Source organism: Netta rufina, assembly GCF_964035555.1.
Source record: "Netta rufina genome assembly, chromosome: 17".
Taxonomy (NCBI): domain Eukaryota; kingdom Metazoa; phylum Chordata; class Aves; order Anseriformes; family Anatidae; genus Netta; species Netta rufina.
This window is the reverse complement of record NC_140141.1, coordinates 11,750,367-11,778,130: the sequence shown is the minus strand read 5'-3', so window position 1 is coordinate 11,778,130 and position 27,764 is coordinate 11,750,367. Positions and strand designations below refer to the sequence as shown.

General features: G+C 50.4%; 1 protein-coding gene across 1 annotated transcript; it reads right to left on the bottom strand.

Annotated features, from left to right (window-relative positions):
- Positions 1-31: 31 nt before the first annotated feature.
- On the bottom strand, positions 32-27,764 carry POLE (DNA polymerase epsilon, catalytic subunit; the record flags this gene model as incomplete). Its single annotated transcript, XM_084297446.1, has 49 exons — positions 32-145; positions 314-403; positions 635-760; positions 1,493-1,693; positions 1,921-2,114; positions 2,236-2,367; positions 2,705-2,882; positions 3,006-3,138; positions 3,588-3,713; positions 3,932-4,105; positions 4,584-4,788; positions 5,514-5,734; positions 5,918-6,141; positions 6,530-6,706; positions 6,839-6,945; positions 7,032-7,185; positions 8,642-8,782; positions 9,151-9,294; positions 9,746-9,955; positions 10,269-10,487; positions 10,570-10,692; positions 10,786-10,866; positions 11,085-11,187; positions 11,464-11,678; positions 12,418-12,613; positions 14,094-14,251; positions 14,866-15,010; positions 15,331-15,423; positions 15,819-15,967; positions 16,707-16,852; positions 17,529-17,675; positions 17,765-17,867; positions 18,262-18,390; positions 18,974-19,081; positions 19,398-19,610; positions 20,324-20,437; positions 21,202-21,334; positions 22,187-22,306; positions 22,871-22,956; positions 23,237-23,347; positions 23,793-23,900; positions 24,205-24,285; positions 24,617-24,758; positions 25,692-25,846; positions 26,479-26,571; positions 27,108-27,152; positions 27,264-27,344; positions 27,475-27,610; positions 27,697-27,764. 49 exons carry the CDS (start codon positions 27,762-27,764, stop codon positions 32-34), a joined length of 6,852 nt encoding a protein of 2,283 aa, XP_084153572.1.

Here is a 27,764-nt window from a genome sequence, read left to right as displayed (position 1 = left end):
ACCAACAGCAGAGATGGGATGAGCCCAGCTTTCACTGCTGGAGCTGGGGGTTTGTACGCAGCAGCCACTCGATGGTTTCCAGGAGATAGGCCATGCTGTAGTGCCGAGCGATGTTCTGGAAGATGGTGATATGCTCCATGAAGACCTGCAGGAAAAGGAAGCAGGGAGGGAAGGGGGCTGCCTAAAACTGCCCACCCAGCAGCCAAGCAGGTAGAGGAAAGGCAGGAGAGAAGCTAGGTGGGCCCAGGGGGTGGAGAACCACACAGGAAGGCCCAGGCACAGGTCTGGGCCAGGCAGCACACTACGGGCATACCTGGGAGGAGATGGTGAGGGCAAACTCTCCAGCACAGCTGCAGTACACGGGCATGTGTGTGTCCTTCACACCACGACACTTGTTGCACACCTAGAGTCAAAGCAGTTTTAGATGGGACATGAGACAAGACCAAGCCCATCAGCCCACCATCAGGGGCACACACGTGGCACGAGGGCAGGCAACTGCTGCTGCTGTGGCACAGCATGGGAGCCAAACCCTCCTCCCAGCTGCAAGGCTCATCTGCTCCCCTCCTGCAGCACCACAGGGTGGCAGGGCCTGCCCCTGAGACAAGATCCTGCAGCGGGGTGGCCAAGTGCTCACCAGGTCCTGCAGCATGAAGGCCATCAGCTTCTTCTGCAGGGCTTCCACCAACGCCATTTCAATAGAGTCAGAGTCATACTGCGCCTCACAGTTGGAGCAGACCCAGCTGGGCAGCACTGATCCATCCTACAGGCAAAGAGGAAGGAAGGGGACATGAGGAGATGGCCAAACAAAGTGGCCTTGGAAAGGCCCAAGCAACAGGGTGGGGTATAAGCAGCTCCCCAGGGTAAGCTTTCCTCCTGGAGGGGATGAAGCATGAGGCAAAGCACTGGGACACTTGGACTTGTCACAGGCAGCTAGAAGATGAACAGAAAATGGCCTTTAGGGGAATGTGCTCAGGTGGCCAAGAGGCCAACAGCATCCTGCCTTGTGCAGGAGTAGTGCAGCCAGCAGGAGCAGGGAGATGATGTTCCCCCTGTGCTGGTGAGGCCGCACCTCGAGTGCTGGGTTCAGCTTTGGGCCCCTCACTACAAGGAGGACATCAAGGCCCTGGAGCGTGTCCAGAAGCTGGTGAAGGTTGGAAATGAGGAGACACTTCTTCTCAGAAAGAGCAGTCAGGCATTGGGATGGGTTGCCCAGGGAGGTGGTGGAGTCACCATCCCTGGGGGTGTTCAAGGAAAGGTTGGACATGGTGCTTAGGGACATGGTTTAGTGGGCAACATTGGTGGTAGGGTGATGGTTGGACCAGATGATCTTGGAGGGCTCTTCCAACCTTAATGATTCTGTGAATATGATATGATCACCAGCACAGGGCCAAGCAATGCTGCAAAGCAAAGGGCTTAAGAGGGGAATGCAGTAATACGACTGACAGGCATAGAGCACAGCTATGCTGTGACATCCACAGGAAAGAGGCTGAACCTGGGAGAGAGCGGGGTCCTTGCACAGGTCTAGGTCCCTGCAGAAGTTGCAGTTCCTGCAGATGACTTCAGGGAGCACGTAGGAGCGGCAAGGGTCCCGAAACTGGGCTTCATCTGAGAACTCGCCCACCTCGATGAGGCGCAGCAGGTCCCTGCGCAATTTGTTCACCTGGTTGGTAATGTTGGCATCCAGAGACAGCACCTACAAGGCAAAGAGCCAGGTGAACCTACCAGCAGAGAATAGCCCTCAAAATGACGACTCATACCTCATGTGGATGCAAGAGTGCTGGCAGGGAAAAACAAATTGGCTGTAGATCTGCAGCACACTCCTGAAGCAGAACTGCGGCAAATCGGAGCCACACACGTGGACTAGAATTTGAGCCCTCGATCATAACCCTTCAGAAAAGAGTCCCAGCCGGACCCACCGACCTTGCAAACATATTTGATGAACTCTAGAGCCGGGTTGTTGAGCGGCAAGTAGGAGCCAGGCAGCACTGGGAACAAGTCTGAAGGCTCGGTGGCATTACGAGAACCAGCCATCTTCTTCTTGATCTTCTGGGTAATGGTGAAGAAGCTCTGGGTGAGCTCATTGGCCACGTAATCCTGTGAGAACGTGATCATGCCTAGAGAGACGAGCAGAAAGCATTCAAGCACAATGGCATGTGGGGCAGGTGGCTTTCTGCCTAGGGGTATATCCCAGGGCTGCAGCACTGCTACCCCTAGGGCCCCGTGCTGGGCACTCACCAGGCATGGCCCCTGTCTCACACGGTGCCTCTTGGGACACTTGGCTGGTGCCTCTCCTCTTGACGGGAGTGCTCCCAGGGGCATTGCGCTGCAGCTCCTCCTTCATGCTGTGGTACACAGCCACGATGTAGGCTGCAGAGACATGAACGGGGCTCCTGGTACAGCCCATGCTGGGGCAGCTGCACCAGCAGCCAGTCTGCTGCAGACTCTCCCAGGCACCCAAGAGACACAAATAACCTTGTTCCCTCTCCGGGAGAGCTCACAGCCAAACTGGAACACCCCCAAACTAACACCCACAACAGAGGAGGCTCCCTCTGTACTGCTCATGGCACAGCACAGGCTCGGCCATAAGGTGCTCTTGGAATCAGCCATCACGCCTTTTTCAGCAGCCCTGCAGGCATCACGAAGCAGTGAGGAACGTGGGCTTATCTACAGGAGTGGAACCAGGCAAGGAGCTGGGAGCACTCACCTGACACAATCATTAGGAAGTAGCTCTGGCAGGAGGCAGCCTGGGGCAGGAACTGCACGATATTCCAGCTGTTCTCCAGCAGCTCCTCCACGTTGGATTCCCCTTCCTCCTCTTCTTCCCCCACCTCCTCCTCTTCCTCGCTGTCTTCCTCCTCCAGCACTTGCCTCTTGCTGGTATCCTTCTGGAACAGAGCACAACGAGTGGCATTATAGCAGTTCCTTGTACCCAGCCAACACCTCCCCACTCAGTTCAACCCCTAGCCCCTGGCTCCTGGGGGAATTGGGCACTTCGTATTTCTTACCTCCCCGTAGTGGATGCGAGAATGTACTTTTCCCTTGATGCCTCCATAATTTGCTGGATCCATCCAGAGCAGGAACTCCCAGCAGCGGGAGAAAGAAATAGTAAGAGAGTGGAAGATCTCCTTTGAGTGGATGCTGGAGGGAGAGAATGCAGTCACCCACAACATTAGCAGCATCTTCCCTGGTTAAGAGCCTTCTCCAGGGGACACGCCAGGGAGGAGGTGGTGCTGGCGAGGAGAGAGGAGTCACCTCACTCTTCCAGCCCTGCTTCAAAAAAAATGGGCTCTGCACAAAAGGTGGCAGTGTAGTCACCAGCAAGGACACCAAGGGAAGCTGTGCCTGAGCCTTGGCTTGTTGTGCTTGCAAAAAGGTGCCTGCTCTAGATGCTTGGACACCATGGCTGGGATGCTGGGAGCCAGACAGGGTATGAGTTTTGCAAAAAATTCTGTGCTGAGGCCCAGCAAAAGGCAAAAATCATCATTCTCTGCCCATGCCCTGAGCCATGTCTTAGCTCAGTGATCCAGGAGCCTTATCCCCAGGCCTGGCTTGCTAAACACAACCCCGAGCAGCCAAGTGCACCCCACCTATTGATAATGTACTCCATGTAGCTGATCGCATCCTCAATACGCCGCTTCTTGGTGCACAGGATGATCCGGTTGAAGTTGGCGTAAACCACGGAAGAGCCAAGCCGCTTGAACTCAGCCACTAACCTGCAGACAGGAAAGAGGAGCTAGGTTTGGTGTGCAGGAAGAACCGCTCCTGTTCAGCTCCCCGTTAGTTAGACAGGGAACAACAAGCCAGAGGAGCAGGTGGCAACCCCCAGAGGCCACTCTCTGGAAGCTGTGGGTACCAACAGTGTCCTGCTCACTAATGCCATGCCTGTGTCCTTCTCATCCACAGGGCCTGACAAACTCCAGTTCTCACTTACTGGAGGAAAAGCTTCTTCATCATGTTGTGCAGAGTCCGGTGCAACGCTGGATCGTAGAGCAGCGAAGAAGGAGAGCGAAGCCAGCGGTAAAAATGAATGACCTGGTTGTCCGCGTAGATGTTGTGGTACTGCGTGATCTCCTTCACCCAGCTCACCACCATGCTCTTCAAAATCCTGCCGGGGAGCAGAGAACAGTGTCACCCCCACCAGCCACGAACAGCAGCTTCCTCCTTCCAGGCAGTGACACACTTTCAGATACGCTGGGTGATTCAGGATGGGAGCTCTGCCAATGCAGAGATGCACGAGCCCTCAGCCCAGGAACCACAGGGTAAATATGTGCCTCTGTAAACTTGTGGAGCACGAAGAAAGAAACAGAAAAGGGCAAAGCCTTTGCCAACGTGCCCTCACACCTGCTGCCTGAGCCACCATGTAATCCTGAGCCCAAGATCTTCAAAAGATGCCTACCCCAGGGGGCTGAGCACCCTCTTCTGCCAAGCAAAGGACCTGACTGTCCTGCCCTAAAGGCAGGAATTTTTCCTTTAGAGTATCCCACAAGTCACACCATGGGTAAAGGCTAAAACCAGAAGGCAATAAGAGGCATGACACTGGTGTGAACAGACACTCCACATCTTGTTGGCTCCTACAGCAGTACCTGAATGTGTTGGAGCAGAGGGCAGTTTCATCATAGCTGGCTGGGATGTTGGCAGCTTGGTTCCCTGTCACCATGTCTTCCAGGGATGCCTGCTGAATCACATCAAAGCTGACGCTCATGCTGGAACCTCCTTCCATGTCATTTACGTGATGAGATTGCAACACTGTGTTTACAGCCAGGCTCTGGATGTCCAGCTCCAGACATACTAAGAAGAAACACAACCTCTCAGCAGGCAGGTAGTGCAAAGAACCATCAAGGACAGCATCTGCACCTCAAACTCAGCAAGTGCAACCATTTGCCAAATGTGCTTTTCACAAGTTATGAGGATGATTTATAGAAGATGTTGCATCAAGCTGTGAGATGCTTTCACATGCAGGTGTAAGCATAAAAGCACAGAGCACAAGGTGTGCAACACTCTGATGTCTAGATCAGGAAATGGTGAAAGCCCACACTGTACTGCAGCAGTGTAGGAACTGTGCTGCTCCTCAAACCTTGTTTAACTGACTTCAAAGAACACTTTCCACTAGACCAGGTTGCTCAAAACCCCATCCAACTTGGCCTTACACATTTCCAGGGATGAGGCATCCACAGCTTCTCTGGGCAACCTGTTCCATTGCCTCACCACCCTCATAGTAAAGAATTTCTTCCTTAGATCCCATCTAGGCCCCCCCTCTTTTAGTTTAAAAATCACTCCCTCTTGTCCTATCACTATCTATCTGTATGAAATGTTGCTCTCCCTCTTTGATAGTGCACGCAGAACTTCTTTTCCCCTTGATGTGTCCATTGCACCCGTCCCAGATCACTGCTGTGGGTCACCACCATCCCCACAGAGCTACTCAGAGACTTCAGATAATGCATCCAGCTCCATACGGTGCCCACAGAGCAGCACCTGACTCTGTCCCACGCTGTGCTACCCTGCTCCCTCCTCACCTGTGGAGTAGCAGCCGGGGTTGTTGATCTCCACCAAGGCTCTCTCATCAAACTCCATGACCAGGCGGTTGTCATCAGCCTCCTTGCCCCCCAGGTCTGGGCGAGCCGTGGGCGAGAGCCACAGCAAATGGTTGTGACGGCGGAGGTGGCGCGAGAAAAACAGGTCAGAGCCAAAGGTGGAGATGTCGTCAGGGAGATTCCCAATTGGAATGTGGTAATACCTAGAAGAAAGGGAGATGCATGTTCACCAGGAATGAGCATGGCTCAGGAGAAGCTGTGCCACCACTTCTGCCTGTCCCATTAAGGGACAAAGCACCTGGCCTTGACTTGGCCTTGGTCTCTGCTGCAGTCTCGTCCCCACCCAGCCAGGAGTGCAGTAGAAGAACATGGCCAACCCCAGGCACCTGCTCATTTCAAAAGCCTGGGACAGGCACGTATCCAGGTTGAGGTAGTGGCGGATCATGCGGCGGGCTGCGTGGCGCTGCCAGTCCAGGACCGAGTAGCTGATGTCGTCTGTCACTCGGACGGGGACCAACGGGAACTCCTCGATGATGGGAATCCCACTTGCCAGCCGTTTCAGATCCCAGTTAGACTGCACAGCAATCAGAGTGGGGCCCCGGCGCTCATCCTGTGCAAAAGAAACATGTCCTGGTGCAACTCTCCAGCGAGCATCTCTGCTCAGCAGGAAGGTGTTGGTGTTGTATGCCCCTACAGCAAATCCCTGTGCTCCCCATGGTGGGGACAGCACACTCCAGAAGCAGTAATCTGTGAGCAACCAGCTCCATCGACAAGATGTGGGGAGATGCTGAGCTAGCCTACCTGCTGCCACTGCACTAGGCAAGCCACCCCAAGCAAGGCAGAGCCCTCCAGCAACATCCACTTTTACCTCTGAACTTGGTGCCAGCAGCTACATGCAGGTGCTGTTGGAACTGCTGGACCAGTGCCTTTCACAACCCTCCCACATGTCCCTGGGGACAAAGTCCCATGGGGAACTTCCTCATGCCTTCAGCTCTCACCTTGTAGCCCAGCAGCAGCCGCTGGATGGCTCTGTAGATGGTCTTGGGGTCGGTCTCAGCACGCACTTCAAAGATGTGCTTGTCCGGAGGCAGCAGATCCTCACCCACCTTTTCCAGCAGTGCGCTGCGCTCCGCAGAGAACATGTTGGTGAGGTTTGGCATCTGGTTGCTGCGAACCTGCACCCAAGGCAGACTTGGTCAAAGAGACAGCCCCCCTTCTCAGCAGGGATGCACGCCTCTGCAGAGAAACCCCTTGGGTACTGCTGCCTGACCCCCACGGTCCCCCCAGCCTCTAAAGCCCCCTCTTACCGTGTCCAGCACAAACACGGCGGCTTTGCGCTGCGAGGGGATGAAAAGGCCAAAGAGAGCCTTGGTGCCCTGGGAGCTGTGGTAGAGGTAGATATGGCGAATACTTCCTAGGGACACAGAGCAGCCGTCAGCAGTGCCCGCCGGGTGCCTGCTCCTGGGTGCACCACGAGCTCCTCTCCCCGCGGTGCCTTACCTGGCTCCAGGTAGGTGAACTGGGCCAGCGAGCGCATCTCCAGGTGCTCAATGTCAAAGATCTCGGCCTCTCGCCCCGTCAGGTGCCTGACCAGCTGCCTGCTGACCATGCACACGCAGCCCAGTTGGATGAGGGCTCGGAAGAGCAGTGGCACCTGTACCAACGGAGATACTATGAAATCACATCCCTCTGGGGAGCTCCTCCTTAAGGTTTTGGACCTTAGCCCCCTGACGTTCTCCTGTGTTAATCCTGCCACATTTTTGGAGACGATGTTCAGAATTGCAATGCAGTTTTTTGCATATCAAGATTCTTTTTTCCCTTCTTCCCCAGGACCATGTCCAGTTGGTTTCTCCATAACTCCAAGGACCGAAACCTTGCAATCCCCTCTGAACAACCAGCTTGACTACCCTCACAGAAAACATTTTTTCTCACATTTACATGACATTTCCTGTGTTTTAGTTTGTGCCTATTGCCTCTTGTCATATCACTGGGCACCACCAAGAAGAACCTGTCTCCATCTTCTTTACTTCTCCCTTCTCCCATTGATAAGGTCCCCCTGAGCCTCCCCTCTTGTTATTAGCTTTCCCTAAAGCAGAAATTTATGGTGGCTAAAAATGTTTTCTCTGCATCATGCCTCATGTAATACTTCCCAGTCTATACAAATAACTCAGGTTGCTGAAGTCTCCCAACATTATGATGCTCTTTTTGCCCTTACAGCATCTTGCATCTCATAAAGCATTTTGTAGTCAATGGCACCAGTGATTAGACCAAGCTTTTCCTGCTTAGGCAAAGATTTTCAAATCTTAATAGTTCTATGTTGCATTTCAATAGCAAATTCACTTGTTTTTACCCTTTCTTCAACACACAGCTCCACTCTTAAAATGGTGCAACCCATACATCTATATAGGTCAGACCCTGACACTACGATGTCTTTTCAATTACATTCCTGTCACTGGGTTTTGAGCTGCTGAACAAATCACTGCCCTCTTTAGAAGCAGGCATTCCAGTTTCCCATCTTCATTTTCAGGCTGTCATCATTAATAGCACTAGTACATTTAATTTTGTCTTGACTGCTTTGTACGTTGTACAACTGAACTTTGTTTAGATGGGTCTTTGCTCTTCCAAAAATGTCAAGTTCTTTTATCTGTCAAGTTCTTGTTCTTTTATCTGGCATAAAAAGATTTTAGAGTCATTTTAGAGGACAGGACACCCAGAACTACATGGGGTCAGTCTCCCCCCACCCTTCCCTTTTACTCTAAATGATCTTTTATGGTTTAAATACTAACAGGCTGGCTCTGGTTTGGTTTAAAGGAAGATCTCCCTTTCTGCTTAAAGGTCTTATTTTCCCAAAGTTTTCTAACGCCAGGTAAACCAAAACCCCTTTCCCTGACATGCCTTAACCCAGATACTGACATTCTGCATCTCTGGCCATACAGAAGCACGTATATTCCAGAGTACTCTGCTGTGGAGGTTCAATGTTTGCTCTGTTAGCATGTTGTTGAATTTTTAACTTCCAGGCATCCTCCTGTGCCACCAGTACTTAGACTAGGGAACTACCGCTCAACACTCCTTAAAAAATGGAGAGGAAAACTGAGCACTGGAAGAGTTACCTGAGTCTCATATACTCCCTCGATGTCTGGAGCAGAGAGGTCAGCATTGATTTCGTTGATATGCTCTTGGTACATGTCTTCAGGGACAGAGTACTCGTAGAGGTTGTAAACCAAATTTGAACGGGGCAGGATCCTGTTCACCTGCCAAGCAAAGGGGCACCCTTAGTGGGCACCTGGCACCAGGTGGTGTGTCTCCCATGAGCAGGGCTGTAAGGAGCTGGGCTCTGAGCACCTCCAGGATCATGCTGAGCCACCTCCTGGTGTTCCTCTCTCAAGAATATCAGGAGAATTTATGCTCATGCCCATTACAAATTCCCATAACTGACAATCTGGCTTTTGGGCAGGTTAAGATTAGCAGAGGGACAAGAGACTGGATGTGGAACATCAGCAGAGCAGGACAGTGAAGCCCTGCATAGCAGATGCTCCTAATACCTGCTTGCAGCAGATGTGAAGTGCCTTATCTCAATGTTTTGCCTTCTAGAAGCTGCAGGTCTGGATCAGGTACCAACCTTCCTGTAGACTGCTCCCTCCTCTGGTTTTGCAATGCGCTGGTTGACGTAGAACACCCTGGGGATGCTCAGCTTGATGCAGTGCAGGTCACTCCCAATCACTGCCCACAGCCTGAACAGGCCTGGCTGGCTGGTCTCAGCGATCTGCAGGACACAGGGGTTCAAGATGGCATTAGTAGGGACATCCAACACATTACTAGATCTTATATATGTGCTATGGAGCACTTTTGGGTCCTGTATGGCCTCACAGTTACAGTTAGGCAAAGGCTGCCTGCAGCTCTGAACCAGTTGAGGCCCTTCTGGAAGATGAGGTGTGTGACAAGAGGCAGGACTCAGACAGCTGAGGCCATGCCTAGTTGATACCACCTCGCCTCCACATTTGAAATTGGCTGCTTCCAGGCACCACAACCCAAACCCAAATGGGCTGACCTGGGGCTGCCCCACTGGAGGGGATCTACACACACCTTCCAGATTCACCATCAAGAATGCCCATTTGCAAAGACAAAACAGTAATCACTGCAAAGGCAAGGCTTGGGGCCCCAAGCTGTTCCCTGGGGCAGATGCACGCAGTGGGGGCTTTGTGGGCACCTGGTACCTGCACAATCTGCCAGGGTAAGTCCAGGATGCTCCGTGCTGTCCTACGCAGGTAGCTGCTCAGCCCTTTGGAGAGCACATCGCGGACCACTCCTCCTCCTGCGGCCACACTGCCATCCTCCAGCCGCCGCCGCTTCCGCCGCTCCTGCCGCTGTCGGGCCTGCAGCTCCCACTTCTTCTTGTGGTAGCGCAGCCACACCAGGTGCTGCTCCTAAAAGGATCGACAGCATGCATGAACAGGAGCCACAGGAACCAGGCTATGCTTCCCAGCCATGCAACTCCAAGCTGTGCACTGCCGAGGCTGGATGGTGTCCTTGCTACGGCTGGGAAGCTGTCACTGCCCCCATTTGCTCTGTTAGGGGCCTCTCCCAGTTCTATTTCTTTTTGTAGCCCTAAGCCATGGAAGTAGAGAGGATTTCAGAAGACCCACAGATTGCTCCAGCTGGTCCCCAAGCTTCTCTGGTAGAAGCACACAACCCCAGGACGTCTTCTGGTCTGCTCCTGCCCCCCGCTGCTTTGCCTACCTTGCTGGTTCCCATAGGGGGAGGTGGGCCCAGGATCTCTCGCCAGGACTGGGATAGCTCCAGGCTCTGGGACATCTGTTGGCTTTCCTCTGCCAGAGGGACTCGCTTCCGTTTATTTGCGATGGGAACTGATGGCTGAAGGCTCTTGGCAACCCCAAAATCCTCTATGTCACTGATCTGTGAGCTGGGTGTTCCCTCCTGGGGCTGGTTGGCAAGGACCTGAGAGGAAAAGACAGCAGGAAGACATGCATGTAGAAACACTTGCTCAGCACAGCCAGCATCCTTCCTTCACCCTCATTACCTGTCTCTTGCCTTCAGAAGTGAAGAGTTCATTGATTTTTTTTTGTTTGTACACATCGTTCTTCTCCAGGAGTTTCTTATGCAGCCAGTCAGGGTGCCGGACCCGTGGCACTGGGTTCTTTACCTGGAGAAAATCCCCAAATTACAGAGTTCGCTGACCAATACCCTCCACACACCCCTCCCACCACCACGGACCTGCAACCCTCTACTCCTGTACCTGCTGCAGAGCTGCAGGAATAGTAATGATTTTCTGAATGGTGCTGCCCAGTCTCTCAATGTAGTAGTCCCAGTCCAGGATCTGCAAACAGGGCAGAGCAGTGGATAGTGAAAAAAAAATGCAGCAGGAGGGTGCAAATTTAGGTTTTGCTGCTAAGATGCAGGGTCGGGCATTTCCCTAGGGACCTTCCACAGCAATCTGCAAGCATAAATAGCTGCTGCCCATGCAGTGCCTCCAAAGGGAGGAGCTGTTGTGACAGAGCCACAGGCCGTGCTGCATCACAGAGGTGCTCAACTCACTGCACGGATGTTGAAGTCCTGTAGCGAGGGGCTCTTCAGCCATTTCCGGAGGTAATGCTTCCGTACGGTGGGCTCTGCTTGGAAGATGGCAAGGGGGATGGCCCTGGAAAAGGCATGGAAGCACTTACTACCCAGCAGGACTAAGGTTCTGGCTGCATGGGATCCCCTCTCCCATACTGCAGAGACACTCAGGGATTCTCCTCTTCTTCTTCCACTGCACAGGGTTACAAATTGCTCACCTTGCTCACAGCCCAAGCCAGCAGGCAGGCAAGCTTGTGGTCACACAGCACCAACTCACTTAGGTGCTGCTACCCTGCCCTTCCTTCATAGTCACCCTATCAAACTATCAAAAGCCTTGTCCCCTTCAAGACAGGTTTACCTCTCAGTGACTGGAGACCCTTCTGGTTTCTTGGAAATGATGAACCGGCAGCTCAGCCCTGCATCCTTCACCATCTGGTCTCCCAGGAATTCTGCCAGGCGCTTGGCAGTGCTGATGGAGGTGGATTTCTGCTCCCCGTAGTCCTCCAGCTTGCGAGACATGGAACGGTTCTCCGAGATCAGCTCAAACAGCTCTGAATCAGGCATGTTGGCAGCCTGAAAAGTAGAGGCAGGGCACACAAAAAAAAGCTAGCAAGAACCCAATGATCAAACTTTGCTGCTGTTAGCTACAGGGAACGCCCATATGCAGCTGATGTGGCTCTCTTCATAATCAGTTTGGAAATTGCCTGCTGTTCCAGTTGTCAACGTGACCCATTAAATATGTCTGGCATGGGTTTAAGGCTTTTATTGGAGTTTGTCCTGTGGCTGGGCTGTGGTAGCACCACTCTGAATTGTGCACCTGGTGCTGCAGAGTTCGGCTCACCAAGAATTCGTGGTACCAGGTCACTGCAAAAATTGAAAGTGGCCCCAAGGAACTCCCCAGCTGAGCTCGCAGTCTATCCTGCACCCCAATATCTGAGTTTTCTTGTGTTTGCTCTCACCATTTTCTTCATAGCTCTCCATACTTCTCATAACACTCTGCAGGCAAGTGGCTCTGTTGTTCTCTGCCCCATCAGATGCCCTCAGATAACATCCTTAGGGGATGAGGGCTGCCAGACCAGCTCCATGAAAGAGATGACTGGAAAAGCACAACACTCAGCCCTAAAAGACACTGAACTGCAGCCCTAGAGAGCCAATGCGGCAGAATTAAGATAGAAATGACCAGAGGCACAGTGGTCCACCACCTCCCTGTAAACAAAATCCTCCCTCCCACAGTGTCCTACCAGCTTTTACATCGTTGTTTTCCAGAAGCACAGATGCACAAGGGACAGACAACCTGCAGAGGAATGCCTACCTTGCTGTACAGCACGTCTAGCCAGTAGTCAGCCACCTTGGCCACAGAAGCGTAGACCTCCTCCAGGGTGGTGCCTTTTAGGAAGGCCTCAAATACAGAGGACTGGAAGATCTTCACAAGCTGCAGCTCACCTCGTCGCTTCACCTCGAATCCCTTCAGCTCAGCCAGGGACCCATCCTCGTTGAACACCGCATACCTGGGACACACACAGCCTGTGCAAAACCTGTCCTCTGGCCCTGGGATGTGTTTCCCAGGGCCCTGATTGTTCTCCTCCTGCCAGGGCCCTTCTCCCAGCAGTGCCAGACTGGGCAGCTGTTGGCAAGTTAAGCTAAGCTGCGGTGCTCTCTGTGCCAGGATAATCTCAGAGAATTTATGGTAGCTCTACAAATTGTTTCAGCTTGGCCTGCAAAAGCACATCAGCTCGTGACCCAGCTCATTCATACCAACTAGGAAAATGTTCTTAGTTGCACACAAGAAAAAGGCCATGAGGTGAGAGAAAGGATAAGATGGGTGGGGAAGTGGAGAAGAGCTTTAGAGGAAAAGTAAAAAAGTTTGTAAGCTTCCAAAAAAGAAGCTTACAAATTGTTTTGCTGGCAAAACAATTCAGAGGAAACTGGATACAGCTAGCAATGTGACTATAAGAACACACTACCCCATTTTTGCTTTTCCCCTGCCTATTATTTGTACATAGGTCTCAAGATAAATGTTACAGGAAGCTCAGCTAAGGGAAGAAAGATGATACTCAAGTCTGTGCCACTTTGCCAGTGCTCCTCACACCTGAACCAGTTCCTATAAGTGCACCCTTCTCTTCCCCCACTGGTGATGGTGCCTGCCAGCCACCTCTAGACTATTTCTGTTTGAGCATGACTGAGGATTACGTGCACTTGCCAACATCCTGAAACTACAGGAGATCAAGGGTCCCTGAGACAAGATGCACATTGAGATGCACATGATGTGTCCTATGCACAGCATCCATTCAGAGCTCCTCAGCTTGACTTCTGTGGCATGGAATTGCTTCTCATGGGAAGGCACTGCCAGGAGATGCTAGATGCAGATGCTAAAACTTCTCTGACAGGGACAAAAAGCACAAACAAATGGAGCATTTTAAGGACAGAGGGGACTGGAGGATGGCAATGGCATTTTTCTAAATTCAGACCCAGGCCTATGTGCACTCCTGTTGCTAGTGATTGCTGGTATTACAGTTTAGGATGCTGTGGAAAAAAAAAATCAGTAAAATTTGACCACAACTGTTTCCCTATAATGTGATAACAGCAAGACCTATTCCTTTCTCCAAATAGAAAACAAAGGGGAAACCTCACGGAAAATGATCAGTGGAACTCCTGAGAGACAGAAAGACCAGAACTAGTGAGTTTAAAAGAGATTAGGTTGAGTATAAGCAATATTAAAAGTCCTCAGAAGGAAAGTCAAAGTTCTCTGCACACCTTACAGCTACACAGGGAGAATATGTTGGGTCAGCAAGCTGGAGAAATGTTGTTTTACTATTATTTTCTAAAATTTATTGCTATAGCATGTTAACGGAGGCAAGTACATAACTGGATTCAAAGACGGATCTGACATATAGAGCTTGCCATTTCAAGAAAACAACTGAAACATGCTGCCAGCTCAGAGCCAACAACCACAGGGACATAACAGCATTTCAAGATTTGAAGTCTTACCTTTTCTTCAGCTTCTTGCCCTCCTCCTTGGAAGCTGGGAGGATCATGGCCAGGTATGGTCCATCCACTTCAAAAAAGATGCTGTTCTCTGAGCGTGTGACATAGGTGAGAGAGGCTGGGTCCTCCAGTTCCTGGTACTGATCGTTTGTGAAGCCTTCCTGTAGGCACAGCCCCAAGGGAAGGCTTCACTCAACAGCTGGGCTGGTTATATCAAGAGATGCCCTTCAGGCACATCCTGTCTGAAGGGATCACTGAGCATCTCTCTAGAAAGATGAGATGTGCCTGAAGGGCACATCCTGAACATTTGAGCAGCCTGGTCGAGTGGGAGGTGTCCCTGTCCATGGCAGGGGAGTTGGAACTAGGTGATCTTTAAGGTCCCTTCCAATCCAAACCATTCTACAATTTTATGGTAGATGAGAGCACATCAACCCTAGCCTCTTGTATGCCACCCTCTCAGCTGCATGGATATCAGAGCCTCTTCCTCCACTTAGATGCTGTCCATATCAGAGAGCATCTGTGTTGCAAGCAAAGCTACCAGCCTCAACATTTGCTTATTACGCATGGAGCAGAGACAAAACAGAGCCCCTTCTCCATGCTGGGCCAAACTCCAGAACACAGAGGCATACTCCACTGCCTCTATTGCCAACTCTGCTTGCAAGAACAGTCCAGGTGTCTCGCAGGCCCATAGAAAAGCAAAACACTTTCTCTCCTTATCAGTCCCCCATTTTTTTCCCCAGACTGCAGAGCTGGCCTGGATGTGTGCAAGACTCACCTTCACCAAGATGTTCAACATAGCACCTGGGTAGGAGATTGTCACCTTTGGCTTCTTGGCATTGGTTGACTTGATGACAAAGTTTTCTGGGAAGCTGTTAGGAAGGACACACCAGATCCCATCTGTATCCAGTTCCAGAGGTCTCCTAAGGAAGGGAGAAAACTCACTCAGGAGAGCGGATAATAAGCCAAAGAACTGCTCTGCTTCTGCCTGCACAGGGGACACAGCCTGTTGCATCCACCCTCCAGTCCCTTCTGCAAAGGGAGCCCTTGTAATGCAAAAGAAAAACCACAGCAGTGTCAGCAATCCCAACCTGCAACACTAAGCACCTGATCTTTCAGCAACCAACTTGCTCCCACATCTGTCCCACTAGTCCTCTACTCCACACCGTCCAATCCTGCTCTTACTAATTTTCTCACACCGCATGCAGAACCACCCTTCTTTCCCAGCTCAGCACGTACTCACCCAATCTGCTCAATCAGTTCCCTGGCCTGCGTGATGATATTTGCTCCGGTGAAGCAGACAATCCCAGCCATTTCCATGGAGTACCAGCGAGCTCTGTGAACAAAGGAGTTTAAGTGATGAGCGTGCAGTGCTACCTCAAACCCATCTATGGGAAAGGTCAGGAGGATGTGCAGAGAAAGAAGCACAAGAAACACAGCAATACTGGGCCTTGGTAGATTGCTCTCCTTCCCCTCTTCATGATCAGAAAAGCTGAAAAAACACTAATAGACAAGATTGCTGACACTTGTTGCTCAAAGCCACAGAGTCTGGGAAAGGTCTCGAAGATTAGAAGTCATTAATAGAAGCAAGAGGAAAAAGTGTTCCAGTGAAAAAGTGATGACCCATCATCATCTTGTGCTTCAGAAGTAGGTGAACCAAGTGACAGCCTTCCTAAAATAATCCTGGTTTTCAAGGATCCTCTCTGGAGGACTCCAGCAACAACAACTCACCCTTTCCGCATGACATAGCCGTAGAAAGAATTGAGGATGCACTTGTGTGCCAGCTGCAGTGAATCGTAGAGGATCTCCATGTTCTTGCAGCGTTTCACTTCAGAGGCATCTCCCATCTCCACAGCTGCAGCCAGCTTCTTCTTCCACACCTGGGAGCAACAGGCAGAGTCAGAGCAGTCCCACACGTCACTGCTGGCAGGAACAGTATGCAGGCTGCTTCCCCCCAGGTCCCACTGTGACATTAGAGCTCTAGCCCAGTACCACCGCTAAAGAACAGTGGGAAGACTAGCATTAACTACATACTCTTTTTCCTTCCTGCATCAATTGTGCACCATGTGTCCTGTGGGCAAGACCTGAATACGCTGCCTGCAGCAATAGATAGCATCTAGTTTAACAGCTGAACCCCTTGTGTAGAATAAACCTCTCAGCAAGCTGCATGATTCATGGCAAAAGCAGCATCAAAGAGAAACCACAGAGCAAATGGCTCCTTAATGAGTTCTTTCACAGACAGAGTCCCAGGGCCCTGTCATTTCCTTCAACATAATTTAACAATAAACATGCCCCGGTCCCCTCCATCACAGGCTCCAAAAAGCTGAGAACTGGAGTGTGCTTCTCTCCTTTCTCGACCCGAGGTCTAGATTTTGCTCTCAGTATATCCCATTTTCAGCTTAAGAAGAATGCCTGAAACTGAACACAGGCCAGACAGAACAGCTGAACTAAGCATTTGCTAAATCCAGTAAAATCGGAGGTTGTAACTACTGTCAGGAAATCCATTGTTTCCCTACTGAATACAAAGGCCAAACAACATCATCCTTTAGGGCCCCAGGTGAGAGATGAGAACTCCCTATCCTCAGGGAGACAAACAAAACCAGAATTCAAGCCCAATACCTTGTGCAGCCCCTTGAACTCGTAGCGACGGTCCCTGAAGGCTCGCACGGTGTCCACATAGAAAGAATTCTCTCGCTGGCAGATGGTGGTGACCCGCTCCTCCACCTTGGTGACGTGGATCTTCTTATAGGCCTTCCGGCAATAATCTAGTTAAGGAAATAAAGAGAAGGAGCTTCTCAGGGGTCAGTGCCCCACTACGGACAGAGGGGATGGACAGAACTGCAGCAGGGCACTCCCAGCAGATCCACAGTGAAGTGGTCCAGGAAAGGTTCTTTCAGCACAAATACGCATCAGGTGTGTGTGAGCAGAGAGACAAAAGGAGGAGAAGGAATACAGCAGTGTGGAGAGAAGCCAAAATCAAATCCCTTTACTGAGACACAGGGAAAGGCAGGGAAATAAAAGTCATCCTGATGTTTGCACATCCATACAGCCCATCCACAAATCCAGGCTCTGCTCGCAGTCCCCACCTAGCTGGATGCTTCATCACTCTAGGTGCAGGGATAATGTGATGCTTCTGTTTCATGAATTATGAATGTCTTTAGTACCCTTCAAAACTGAGTCATTCGTGTTTGAACTCAAAGGCATGGCTCTCAGCAGACAGAAAGAGAAAAGCCAACAGAGGTATGGGTGCCTGACCTCTCTTTGGAAAGCATGAAGGCACTCCAAGCTGGGATCCTGGAGAAGAATTTTCATTGCATAGTTTGAGGCCAGACTCATTCTGATCAGCACAAGCAAACTAACCCCAAAACAGCAACTATTGATGCACGCCATTTACAGTTTAGGTTGCAAAACACTACTCCAGATCATGACATTGACTTCTACCTGCCAGTCGCTTCTTCTCATACTTGGCCTGTTCTTCACGGGAGAGCTCGTGGAAGGCCCGGGGTGCTCCATCGGGGTACAGGGGAGGGAACTTCTCAGATTCCAGCTGCTGCTGGATGCGGTGGTACTCGCTGCGGCTTGCAGGCACTGCAAAGGAAGGCAACTATGAGTTTTCCAGGGAGAAGCAGGAATTAGTCTCAGCCTGAGTTGGAGAGCAAGGTCCTTTTCGTACTTACTGAATTCTCCTCTCCACTGCCACGTCATTCGGCGCTGACAGTTGGCACCCGGCTTGTTGAAGTCACAGGCAGCACACGTGGCCTCGTCTACTATTGCTGAGGGCTGGACACAAGTAAGAGACGTGCAGATGTCAGAGGACACAGCTCTGCTTTTAAACCATGATTCATGTCAAAACCGAACAGGTGTTGGGTGGCAAAAGAACACATTTATTAGCAAAGAGATGATATACTGTAAGTTCTGCTTAAAGTTACAGCAAAAACAATAGATGTTTCATTTGTCTGTTTGGAAGAGTCCTACCCGAACCTTTAGCTCTACCTCTGACAGACCTTTCTGCTCTGCAGACCCGACATCCATGGCAGTTTGACTGAATTTTAGACCCACCCTTACTTGATACCCCTGACTTGAGCAAAGAGGGGATCTGCTGTTCAGGGGATCAAATCAGAGGGACCACAGAGATCTGGAAGACAAAATAGGAGACTTTCCTGATGTTACCCACCTGCAATCTGTTGGTCAGAATGATGTTGGGGTACATGGCCCCCACGTCTAAATGGTAGATAAGGGGACACTCAATTCTGTTAGGGACATCCTTCAGGGAATTCAGTTTGACTTTGATTTCATCACAAACCTGTGGGGAGACAAAGAAGTGAAACTCTGATAGAGAGGTAGGGAGCCAAATGCATGCCGAATTCGGTCTCTCAGATCTCTGCTCAGCTTTGCTAATGGTTGAACCTGCAAATGGGAAAGTAGCAGTCAAATTGTGCAACTGGGGCAAGAGACCCTGGATGGCCAGTCTGGGTTCCAGCAGCTGGGGAGGAGATTCCTGGGCTGGAGTGGCTGCAGGAGGTGGCTGCTTAGAACATCCACGACCATCATCTACCTTGCACGTGGTCATAGATAAAATTTCTTTGTCTCTTTCCACAGAGTATAAAAGGATTTCAAAACAGGAGCTTTAAACGTGAAACCTCTCACTAGATACTTTCAGGATAAGGAAAAATCACAGCCTTGCCCCCAGCCTATGCCTATATTCCCTATTGAAACGGGAAATAGGTCACAGACATACACAGAGCAGAACTCAGAGCTGAAGACACCCATTACACAACACTGACCTATGCGCACAGGACACAGGCTCACTGCAGCTCCAGCCTCACAGCACAGCTTTCCCCAGAAAGCCCAGACATGCCCTGCAGGTCAGGGCTTGAACAACTTACCTCCTGGAAGTTGGTGACTTGATCTAATGGCAAACCCTCCTCCTCCTCAATAGCATGCCGGAGTGTCTTCTCCACGTGCTGCACCAAGAAGTCAAAGGCAGCAGGATTCTGCAGGGGCATGGAAACAGCACTGAGAAACAGCACTGCTTCTAGAACATCTCTCATGAGAGAGAGATAACTGAACAGGAAGGATCCGTTTATACATGTGGCGCATGCTCCCCTGTGATCATTTCTTAGATTAGAGCCACTGAGGTGTACAACAAAGTGTGGTGCACCACACAGCAGAGTGGAGCTGCCTCTAAAAGCTTAGTCCATGAGCACAAAGCATGCATCTCAGAGGGGGAGGTGACAGAGATAACATAGCAGCTTTAACCAGGTGAAAGAGGTCCAAGCAAGGGTTCAAGCTTGGTTTGAGGCCCTTTACCATCTTGAAGCGGCAGGGGATGTCACTGCGAAAAACTCCCGATTCCAGTGCTTCCACGTGGCCTCCTACATACGTCTCCGAGTCCAGCACGTGCCCGTCCTCTGTGAGTTTATTAAATTCCTGCTCCTGCTTATTGGGGAAGATGATGTTGGCGTGATAGGCTTGAACCATCAGCAGTGCCTCACACAGTGTCCCAGAGCCTTTCCGCAACACCTGTAAGAGAGACATCAAATTTGGGCTCAAAAAGAAGTGCTGTACAGAGCGCTGGTGGTACCAGGCCCTGCTGCCACACCAGTGAACTGAAATGTGTCGGCCGGTGACAAACTTGTGATTACACCACGCAGCAGGCAGGACTGCAGTGCAAGGCCAGGATGATCAGAGCAGGGGAAAAAGCAAAACTCCTTTGCTTCGGCGATGCAGGAATACTTTATAGGAAGACAGCGATGGCTGATGCACTGTTGGGGTTAGAGCTCTTAGCAGTCTCTGTATAATCACAGCATAAAGACATCTGAATGTCTGCTGTTGTCTGTCTTCTGACCCTCCTCCACCATCTGGAGCCTTTATAAAATACACCAGTGTGAGGACAAAGGGACATTTTCTATGTGTTCAGCATAGACAGTTTCCTGTCTATGATCCTCCCTAAAGCCAAGGACAGAATAGTGATCAGGAGACCCAGCTTTTCATGGCTATAGTCCCAGATTAAAAATCAGCTGAATCTGGGCACCACCAGTTCATGGGCCCTTGAAATGCCCAAGGACTGTGGAGGAAAATGGAGTAGCCTCCAAATCCACTCCCCCTCCTTTACTGTCATGGGTGGGAATGGACGTGGGCAGTAGGAATCTGTCCTTTTGCCAGTGCAATGCTGTGTTGTGGGAGATGCAGCTCTTTGCCCAGCAGGCGATTTGTCATTTCAGGAGTACACTCACCTCATCAGGCTCCATGGGAATGATGGTGCACAACGCAAAAATGAAAGGATGCACATACTTCATGTACATGTAATAGGTAGCAACTGCATCGGACACTGAATAAGTGGCCAGGGTCTGTTGGGGAAGGATGAGAGCCAAATTAGTCCCTATCATATGTGATATAGCAACTCAATGAACACAATCTTTTACTGTTTCCTGCTGTACATGCCCATCTCATCAGGCAGAAGGGAAAGGCATACTTCTACATATCCTAGGATGCAAATAATTTTCTGTTGGCCTAGAAGGACATCCTGCTATAGCTCTAACTGCACAGCTACACCCCAGTTTTCAATTAAAGAAATAGTGAAGATGAGTTCATTGCATGTATCTGCACAGATGCTGCAGTCAGGAGGCTGCTCCAGGCCTGCAAAGATGGGCTTGAACCCTTGAGGGCTTCAGCAGAAATCACAGAATTGGAAATTACAGGTTAGAAAAGACCTTCAAGATCATCTCGTCTAACTATATATCCCATGCCTTTGTCCATAACCTGCTCTGCTGCAACAACCTTGAGCAGTAAGCCTATTTTATGTCCCTCCAGAAAGTCATGGTGTTCCTAATTTAGGTGATATCTGACTCCTTGCACCCATGTAAATAGTATACAGTGCAATGCCACTGTTAGAAACACTTCCAAAGAAATCCCATCCTTTCTCCCCACAAGCTCAAGTGCTTCAAAGGTATCTAAAATTTGGAGAAACAGATTGAGTTAATTTCTCAAAAATCACTGCATTAAGCAAAGACGTTCTGTAACACTTCAAGACTCAGCGATATTGCAGGTGCTGTAGACTTCCACAGATCGTTTTCCAATTGGTCAGAAGAGATACAGCACAGGGAGGGAATACCTGAGGCTCCTCTGTAGCCATCCGGCACATCTCTTCAGGGTCCAGCTCCACTGGATCATAGCCCAGCTTTGCCTTAGCTGCTGCTTTCAGGTTGTGACTTCCCACTGGGAGGTAACTGTCTCTCTTCACCCACCTGGACAGAGCAATGAAGATGTCAGTCTGTGCACAGAAGCCAGCCCTTACCTTCAGAAAGTGCTCAGGCATGCAAACAGGACCTTGACTTCAGACAGAACAAGGACAGCTAAGAGCAGAGGATCCAAGAGCGGTGGAATAAGAGGCTGCACATTCTGCATCTCTCCTAACGCACTGAAATCCTGACCAGGACAAGCCCACCATCCAAACATTGCCATTGCTCAGATTTACAGCATTCGCACTTCATCCCTCAATGATTTAACTACAGGAAGAGAAGCCATCAGCATTGCACAGCCAGCCAGCCATCCTCCAAAGCTCAGACACTGGTCCAGGGGAGGAAAGCCCCACAAAAACTTTAGCTTCTGAGACAGATCGCAGTCTCTTGCACACATGTCCTTTCCTCTTCTCCCTGTGCCAGGCAGGCTGGTGAGCGAGGATATGGTCCCTGCCCAACCACAATGGCCTAATCTCACCCTGCTCTTTATCCACTGCTCAAGTCAGATCTCAGACACCTAGTGTAAACCAGCGACAGACTACATGAACAGAATTAGCCCTTCAGGCTAGTATGGTGAAGACTTCACAGCTTCTGTAGTGAAGAGTGTGCCAAGGGGAGCAGCAGGGCAAAGAAACAGACTACGATGCCCATCTAGTGAGGTAGGATAAGTGCAAGCCTCGAAGAGACAGGAATACAGTGTTCAAACACATTAACTTTAGGTATTTTATATAAATCTAAGATTTATAAAATCTTAAAATAGAAAGATTTATAATCTATAATTTATTATAGATTTATAAAGTTTTATAATCTATTATTTGATATAAATCTAAGACGCAGTTATGTGGTAGCATTTGATACCTTAGACAGTCCATGTGGATGCACTGTGATGCTTTGTACTCTCCCTGGCTGTCCTTCTGAAATCCAATTTCCTGATACATATTGATTCCATGAGCTGCTGCTCTTGCTTCCACAAAGGGCCTGAGGAAAGAGGTGAAGAAACAATAGCTATTTTCCGTTATCTCCACCAACCGTTTGAGACGAAGCCCATATCTGGACTCAGGAAAAGCTTCCTTTAGGGCAGAATTACAGGATGAACGAAGAGGCAAAGCTAATTGCTTATATCGTTTACCAGAAGGCAGAGCTCTATGACCTAGCTTCTCTTGCTTCCCAAAGGCTCGCCAGTGCTCCTCGTTATTCCCCTTTTCTTTTGAACCCCTTTTCCAGTTCTCCACCTTCAAACACTAGGCTCATCAATATACAACCGCTGCCAAACTGACAATGATTTAGAATTAGCTCAGCAATCTCCTGACCAAGTGAATGGGACTCTACAGAAGGTCATACTGCAAAGCTACTGAACAGAGGATTCAGTGAGGTACTCATACCAGCTGGATAATCAGCACGGATCACATACAGCAAACCACACACAACCCCTTTGTGAGCTACAGAAGGGGAAAGATATCGAGGCTGGTACCTGACTCTGACCCATAGCTCATGTCACACTCTCCCAGTAGAAAACAGGTTAGTTTCCGTTCCTGATCTTACCAGTCAAAGAAGTCTCCATTGTATGTGACAATGATAGTAGGTTTGGTCTCCTGGACATGTTCAAACCACCTCTGGATTAAATGAGCCTAGTATGAAACAGAAGGAGAAAAATAGGAAATCACTTCGCTCCCTTCACAGAGAGCCACTGGGTATAACACAGTTTACTCCACCCTTCTGCTCTCCTCCCCACCTAGCCAGAACCCGATCTGTCTTACCATTATTACCAAGAAATTAAAGCATGACTGAACCTACAGGGCCCACCATGTTTCCCAGGGAGGCAGGATACTGAGCGACAAGCTATCCTTGGCCAACAAGAGAACCACGCATGTAAGAAGCAGCTGTATCTACCAGGTGGAAGCTACTTACTTCATCTGGTTCGTTAAAGACACAAAATGGTCCCTCATACTCCGGCTTGGGAGTAAACTCAAAGTCTTCAATATCCTCGGAGACAATCTCCCTGTTTGTGATCAGGTAGCCCTAGGATGGTGACAAAGAATCAGTTAGGAGGACTCACGTTCCTTGTGCACCAGAGACAGGTTTGCAGGCAAACAGAAGATGCTGTCCAAACGATGAAACATTTTTCTCTTGCTGGGAATAAACCCCACATGCTTTGACAGTCAGAGTTTTTGTCAGGTAGGAGCAACTGCTTGGGCATCAGTTCCTGACCCACAGCTGCACATCAGCAAAGGAAGCCACAGGCAGACAACACAGGACAGCAGAAATCAGAGAACCATCAGCCTGAGCTGGGGTCCATGAAGCACCAAATGAAATTCTCATGTATCATTCAGACTTTAATTTCATTTCCAGATCCATTGGCTAAACACCAAGCAGCCAGCAGCAAAGCAAGCCTGGTCGGAGGTGAAACACTGGCCTCCTCCCCAGCTCTGCTGCTGAAACATAAAGGCAACTCTTGTTCCATTACCTGCCCATCAATCATGTAGGAGACCATCATGATCTGGTCTGTCTCTGCATCAGGAAACTTCAAGGGGAGTTTGGTAGTTTCAATGTCAAAGGCAAGAACAACAGGATCCTGGGTAAGGGCAAACACATTAAAACGTTTTAAGGCTGGTTTGAAGGTAAAAGTGATTCTCATCAGGCTTGCATTGCCTAGTGGTGGGGCAGCAAGTAAGCCAGAACCTGCCCCCAGGTAATCATTTTACTGCTTTATCCACCCAAAGTAATACCGCTACCCAAGCCCATGGACAAAACTTGCCCCAGCAATGCTGTGGGGTTAACACCTGATGCATATGGGAAATTACTGCTGCGAGCCAGCTTCTAAGAGGAAAACAAGCCATGTCCAGGGCCAGACTGCAGCCGGCCTGACAAATGCTTACTGGTCGCTCCACGAGGTCATCTCGGCGGGTGATTTCTGGAGGAAGGGTGCTGCCCCGGTATCGCACGTTGTACCAGTGAGCCTAGCAAGAGAGAAGGGTCAGCAGTGCCTTTCTGCAAGGCTGGCTGCTAGCAGTGCGTTTGTTTGTATGCTGCGAACAGAACTGCACAAATTAAGTATGCTTTGGAAGAAAGGCACAAACCGTGGGCGTACGATCATTTAACTTTTCTGTGTGTCATTAACTGAGAAAAAAGACCAGCAGTACAGGACCAAACTTTACATGTTAACTTATTGTCAAGGACACCTTTGTAAAGGTCCTGAAGAGAAAGGGAGAAAATTCCTATCATGCCTGCACTTCAGGAGCACAGCAGCAAGAAAACAAAGCTTTTCTGACTTCTCTATTCCTTACTCACCACATGGATCTTCAGGTCAATGGAGAGGCGGACATGGTAGGGCACATCGTACTCCCGCATATCCACAATGTTGTCCATTTGGTTGGCAATCTTTTTTGAGGCTCCTTCCTCCTCCGTGGTCAGGCTGCCTCCAGCCAGAGCACTGCGAGGAGCAGAGGAAAGCAGCCACTGTGTGTAAGCAGGCTGATGCACATCTCAGACATAGCAGCATTGGCAATGTAAGGGACAGCAGCATGGTGGCAGCAACATCCCAAGAGCAGTCAATGGTAAATAAGATGAGAAACACTTCCCCTTCGTACAAAAAACTGTGGAAAGATGGATCTCGGGACTGACAGCATGAGGCAGTGCTGCACCATCCCATCAACTCCCCATCTTCAGCTCACCTTTGGTCATACTTGCTATATCTATAGAGAGGTACAGACAAAAACCCACAGATGCCTGTATAATGAATACGTTCCACAGAGCTGGATTTATAAAGTAGGGTAACAAGTCTAAGGATAATGGGGCAACCCAGGAATAACTCTGAAGAGCAAAAATACACCTTTCAGGTGAGCAGAAAATGCTCATTTCCCTTGACTCTTCTTCCTCAGATATGTCTCAACTGAAAGCAGACTTCAGGGACTTTCCAAAAAGAAGGCTGAATTTTTCTCTTGCATTTTCTGGTAGGCTTTAAGAAGTGTGTTTTATACTGTGTTTCCAGTTTTGTAAACAAGTGTCCAGCTTGTCATTCTGATAGAGAAAGGTGATTGTTTTTTTTTTTTCCCCTCTTTAGTCATAGCCAGTAATAAGAATATTCTCAGTGATCTGGGAGGCACTGAGCAATCTTTTTCAAGAATCAGTGCATCTATTACGATTACAGGCAGAGGTACCAGCTCAAGACATCACAAAGAGGCTTTGAGGCCCTCTTGAGGTGCAGCATGTCTCTGTCACTGAGCTCCAAGAATCATCTTGGAGAGTGGTGACAGTGGCACACATGAATTTAGTTCCCAGGCAGGAAAATCCCTGTCTAAACAAGAGCTAAGAAACATCCAAGGGAAACTTAATACCGGTGATCAACCATCCTAAGAGCTCTCACCTGGACAGCATGGACGTATAGACATCGTTCGCCTGGTCTCGCTCTCTGTTTTTCCTTACAGCAGGAGAAATCTCTTTTCGCACCTTCACCAAGTCATCCACTGTGTTGAAGGACAGCTTGATGTAGTTCCGCTTCAGACCCACCAAGTGATTTGGCTACAAGGTAATGAGATCGGAAGGTAAACTACGTTGATACGGGTGGAAGAACTGGTAAAAGAAGAGGTACCGAAGAGTGGGGAAGTCTGTTTGACAGCGCTGTAGACAAGGAGCTGTGCTTTGCAGCTAGAACCCAGCCAGCCCCTGTGCCTCAAGGCACAATGGGGCACCCAGAAAGAGCTGGTCAAAGAGAAGCAGTTCTCCTACCCACCCCCCAAGGATTCTCCCACCCTGCTGAAATTCAAGAAACATCTAGAACTTGCTGTGAAAAAGATAACGTCCTCATGGAAAAGCATATTAGTTACTATCAGTAAGCAACAAGCAATAAGTAATCCATTTCTGATATGCACTGCAAACAGCGCTAGGAAATTGAGGCCAAGCATGCAGTTTCCCTTCGGCACTCAAGAGATGTGGTTGATGCCCCAGGTCTGTCAGTGTTCAAGAAGCATTTGGGCAATGCCCCCAGTAACATGCCTTAGGTTTTGGTTAGCCTCGAAGAAGTTAGGCAGCTGGACTAGATGATCTTTGAAGATCCCTTCCACCAGGACGGTTCTCTATTTTACTTATATTCAGCAGAGATAGAGTCAGAAAAAGATGTTACTCAACAGTACAGTGTGCAGAGGAATACAGACCAGATCCAAGTCTTCTTTGGGGACAGTTTCCAGCTTTGCAATTTTCCCTTGGAACTTCTTAGAAAGGAAGGAGGACACTTCTCGCTCACAGCCCTGTGAAGGAATTGCGACTGAGCACCGCAGCCAGGCACTGCTCTACCAGAGAAGACAGCTTCAAAAGTGGTTCTGGGTGCTGGCACAGCAAGGTAAGGACAGCCTCAAAACTAGTGCCTTCCAGCAGGGAGGTTTTGGCTGCCAGCTGACAGAGCGGTCAGACTGGGCCCAGGTTTGCAGCTCACAAGGTGAATTTCTGTATCGCAGATGAAAAGGGGGGTGAGAGCAGATGGTCACCACTGCCCAGGCTGTGGGAAACCACTTGAGAACTAAGAAAAAGAACAGGGGAGAATACGAAACAGGCAGTGCTGGGGATAGCTCCTCACCACGATGAACAAGCTTGGACGAGTCCCAGCATGGCCAATGGCCACTTCCCACAACAGCTCTTCTCCAACCACCCCAAGGAAACCATGGACAGGAACACTGTCACCGCGTTTTTCTCATCCCAAACCAGGGTGCCCCCAAGCTCCTGCAGCTCTGCAGGGTCCTGTGCCACCCGAGGGGCTCAGAGAGCGCAGCTCCGCACCCGTTCTCACCTGCTGGGTGGCGATGTAGAAGTAAGGTCTGTAGGGCAAAGCCACCTAGGAGAGAGCACAGAGGTGACAGCCGTGCTTCCCCACTGCCATTGGCACCCTAGGGGGGCAGCGGGCAGGGCAGGCACCGCACCCACCGGCACCTGGGCACGGACCCACCTTGAAGCGGCTCCCATCCTCCTGCACAAAGTAGTAATCCACAGCGCTCACCGGCCGCCGGTCCTCATCCAGCACCTCTGTCTGCACACGGGCAACGCACCCTCAGCGGGGCGATCCGGGACCCACGGGTGCCTCTCCGTGGGCACCCCCCAGGACCTCCCCTCGCCCCCCAACCCAGGGCTGGCTGATCACCGCCCCGCCAGCCCTTTACCGGATGCATATTGATGAGCCAGCCCGTCCTCTCGCCGGGCTCCGAGGGCCGCTCGAAGCCGAACAGAGCATCCAGCCGGTCCGTGCGCTGCGACCGCTCCAGGCGCTTGAGGGCGGACAGCGCGGGGCCATCGTCCCTGCGAGACGCGCCACCGTCAGCCGCCACCCCCGGGGCTGCCGCTGGTTGTCACTGTCGCCGCCCCCTCCCCCGACCCGTCCTCACCTCGCCCCTTCGGGATCGGGGTCGCCGCCGCCCGGCTCGGCGCGCCCCGCGCCGCCCCGCCGCCGCAT